The 3,469-nt window shown below is 60.4% G+C and overlaps 1 protein-coding gene across 2 annotated transcripts in view; it reads right to left on the bottom strand.

Moving 5' to 3' along the window:
* Ptov1 (prostate tumor overexpressed 1) overlaps window positions 1-3,118 on the bottom strand; it is a 6,469-nt gene extending 3,351 nt beyond the window's left edge. The window contains exons 1-5 of one of the 2 annotated variants that reach the window (XR_003378696.1): window positions 2,782-3,118; window positions 755-892; window positions 580-662; window positions 447-504; window positions 243-350 (exon numbers count right to left, since the gene is read on the bottom strand). Coding sequence is in view for 1 of the 2 variants with exons in the window: in XM_005366843.3 (XP_005366900.1) it covers window positions 243-350; window positions 447-504; window positions 580-662; window positions 755-892; window positions 2,782-2,952 (558 nt within the window). In the remaining variant the exon portion in view is untranslated. The remainder of the gene's footprint in view (window positions 1-242; window positions 351-446; window positions 505-579; window positions 663-754; window positions 893-2,781) is intronic. The other variant, XM_005366843.3, reaches the window with a different exon arrangement.
* Between the last annotated feature and the right edge of the window lie 351 nt (window positions 3,119-3,469).

Here is a 3,469-nt window from a genome sequence, read left to right as displayed (position 1 = left end):
CCACCACCACCACCACCACCACCACCACCACCACGACAGACAGACAGACAGACAGACGCACGCACGCACGCACGCAGCCCTGAGAAGCAAGGCAGCAGCTGGGAGCATTTTGCGCACTCTGGCCAGTCCATAAGCTCAAGCACCACCCACCAAGATCCTGGGATGACCACGAAGAGGTACAAGAAGACTTCCATCACAGGGCAGAACTTGGTCCCGCCCCACCGGCCCCCATCCCCACTCACGAAGCCGTTGCCCATGATGCGGCAGAGGCCCTTGAGCGAGTCACAGTCTCTGTTGGTGAAGTGGAACTGGGCCAGCTGAGAGTTCCGGAAGAGGGGGCCCAGTGTGGTCTGTGGATGACAAGGGCACCAATGATCATGTAAGGCAAGCGTGGGAAGAGCCTGGGGAGCAAGTTTGGCTCTGGGGCCCAGTCCCACTGGTCTCACCAGCAGCTGCTGTGGGATGAGCTGCATGATCAGCTTCTGGGGCCACTGGTCCGTCTCCCTGCAGTAGGGAGTGCATCAGAAGCCATTCCCTGCATCCTAGGCTGCCCCGGGCTCTGCCCACTCCCACACTCACAGGTTCTCGCCCCGGTTCACGTAGGCCTGGCAGGGCAGGGTGCGCTTCAGCTTGGCTGTGGAGTCCGAGAAGGGTCTACGCTTCTGCAGGCGGGAGGGGGGTGGAAGACTCAGCCCAGCACCCAGGCCATCCATACCCTCCACTAGCCCAGGCATCTGGACTCAGCCAGGCTCACCTCCTGCCACTCCAGCACGCCACTCCAGGCCAGCAGTTTGTTGCTGAGCCGGTGCTCATTCACTGCAAGTCCCCCAAGAGAGAGCCCAGGTGAAGAGGGCCCAATAGGCCCGAGGGCCCCAAAGACTCGAGCACCTTCCTGCAGCAGAGAGGAGAATTCTGAGGTCATTCAAAGCTAGACCATTGCACACTTCCCAGAGGGGACATCCTCAGGTCCAGACTCAGTCTCCAGGTACACACTCCAAGTCCCAATCCCTTCCCCAGCAGTCAAAACCTCAAAGCATCATCTTGGCATGCTCGCCCTTAGACCACTGTCAGAAAGCTGTGGGCTGCATCCAGGCCCCAGCTCAGAGCCACCCTAAGACCACTGTCCCCCAAGAGGAGACTCCCACAAAGGACAGCCTTTCCTGAGAACCCCAAGGAGACATAAACCAGACACCAAGTTAAAAGACAATCCTGGAGAAAAATGGGGAGATTCCCAGAGGCTACCTTGCACCAAACATTTGACCTGAATGAATACTGAACGATGTTGCTAAGCAAAGCCACAGATCCTCCCTTTCCCCACCCCAGGGTGCAAGCTAAACTCTTCAGCTGAAACATTTCAAAAAAAAAAAAAAAAAAAAACAAGCGGGGTCCTGGCCCAGCCTTTGAACAAACAGACCGGTCATGCCTCCAGGCTGAAGACCCTTCTGATAATCGCGAAGGCATCCGCTGCTCATGTCTAAGCTCATGAGGCCTTTACACCCTGCGTGATGACAAACCAGAACATGTTCTCCCGGCGTCTTAAGTAGCAGACCAGCCTAGGTCTTCAGTTAACACTGCCGAGGGGCCTTCGTGATGAGCATAGCCCTGCAGCACCAAGCCCTCGGGATTACAGCAAACGGGACTGGACCGCCTGGCCTGCACGCGTGCTTTGAGATAACACTACAAGTGCTCACACGTGTCAGTGTGTGAGCGACCACAGTCGGGCCTAAATGAAAATCAGGCAAACATACTTAAGCACGCATAAGAAATCCCAGACTGTTTAAGTGTGGGGTGGGGGAACCACTGAAATGCTTCTGATTTGTTTTTGCCTGCACCCCACGAACACCTGTATGCCTGCAACAGCAGGGAACACACTGGTAGTGAGACTCCGTTAAGCGCGATTCTGGAGTTAAGTTCGCGTCCACGCATGTCTGACTTGCTGTGGCAAAGCCAAGCCACATTTGTGGGGAAGGGACGCATCTGAGGACCCCAAGAAGCAGCGTCCAACATTAAGGGAAAGCTTCAGGCCTAGGCTGCTGCGTTACAGCGAGGGGTGTGTTTGCGTTCCGCAGGTGATCCGAGTAGCAAACCCGCCTAGGCTCAGCCGTGGACAACGTCATCACAGGGTATTGAAGCGGTTAGAGCGAAGCCAGGGAATAGCTCAGAGCTGGCCAAGCATGCGCAGGTGTGGCCACGAGTCAACCATCACAATGGGCAGTTTTGTTTCCCAAGAAAACCTCAATGTTTCTAGAAAGTGCACGCACGTTATATTGTGGGCGGAGGCGACAGCCACACGAACCTACACAGCTGAATGTTTACCTTAAGCCTTCCTTACCTTCAGGCTTAAGGTCTGGGCTCGCCGCGGGGCGGGCGCGCAAATAGAGGGGACTGTCCACAGTTGCCATCTGGCCCCGGGGGGACAACGCCCCCGCGAGCAACAGCTGGGCGCGAGTGTATACGCCGGGCTCCCTCGCCTATTTCCAGACCCGGAGCCCGAGGACCAACTTTGCAATTGGAAAAACAGGCGCTCACGCCAAGCGACCCCGCGCGCGTGTGCAGCCGAACGCGCGGTCAGCAGTAATTCGAACCCGCCCCGCCCCCGTACCCCGCCCCCCGCCCAGGCCGCAGCGCAACAAAGGGGAGCGGACCAGAGGCTGATCCGGGACTCCGGGTGCGCCCTCCCGCGGGAGACCCATGGGCGCTGCGGACAAAGGCGCCCGCCAGAGGAGGGGCGGCAGGGCGGGGCGTGCGTAGAAGGCTCTGGAAGCAGACCCGGAGACTCACCATGGGAGGGGCCGAGCGGGCGCGGATCCGCGGGGGCTGCGGGCCTCGAGGACCGGCGGGCCAGGAACGCGAGCGCACAGCGCGCACGACCAGGGGCCGCGGTGGCCGGCCGCGACCTCCGAGGGGGCCCCCGGCACCGGAGCGGTGCGGGGCACGGCGCGGGCGGACCATGGAGAGCGGGAGGCCGTGGGCCTCTCGGGGGGCTGCGAGTCCGCTGACCGATAGGCGCGGGAGCGCGGCTTCGGGAAGACGCGGAGCGGGACCGCGGCGGCGGGGGACGCGCCGCTGAGGGGTCGCCGAGGCCGAACCACTGCAGCGAGCGGGGGAGCCCAGCGCCAACCAACGCGGAGCGAGAGGGGGGGACCGGAGCCGACCAACGCGGAGCGAGGGGGGTCGGCGCAAACCAACGCGGAGCTAGAGGGGGGAGCCGGCGCAAACCAACGCAGAACGGAGAAGTGCACTGAGAAGCACTGCTGGAGCCGTGAGGGGGGTGTGACTGGAGCCTACCAAGGTCAGAGGGAGGATTTCAGACTTGGGAATGACAAGAGTTGGAAGTGACAAGAAGGAGAAACTGCAATAAAGTTTGAGTAGGTGGGACGATACCAAGTCCTCTCTGTTGGGGGGAACAGAAGGCAGTAGACAAGCTAATGGGCGGCGCGACGGAACCTACCAATAGAGCGAGGGGTGG

This window comes from Microtus ochrogaster, unplaced genomic scaffold (genome assembly GCF_000317375.1).
Source record: "Microtus ochrogaster isolate Prairie Vole_2 unplaced genomic scaffold, MicOch1.0 UNK14, whole genome shotgun sequence".
Classification (NCBI taxonomy): Eukaryota; Metazoa; Chordata; class Mammalia; order Rodentia; family Cricetidae; genus Microtus; species Microtus ochrogaster.
Note: the sequence above shows the minus strand (reverse complement) of the source record. Positions and strands in the feature narration are given on the sequence as shown.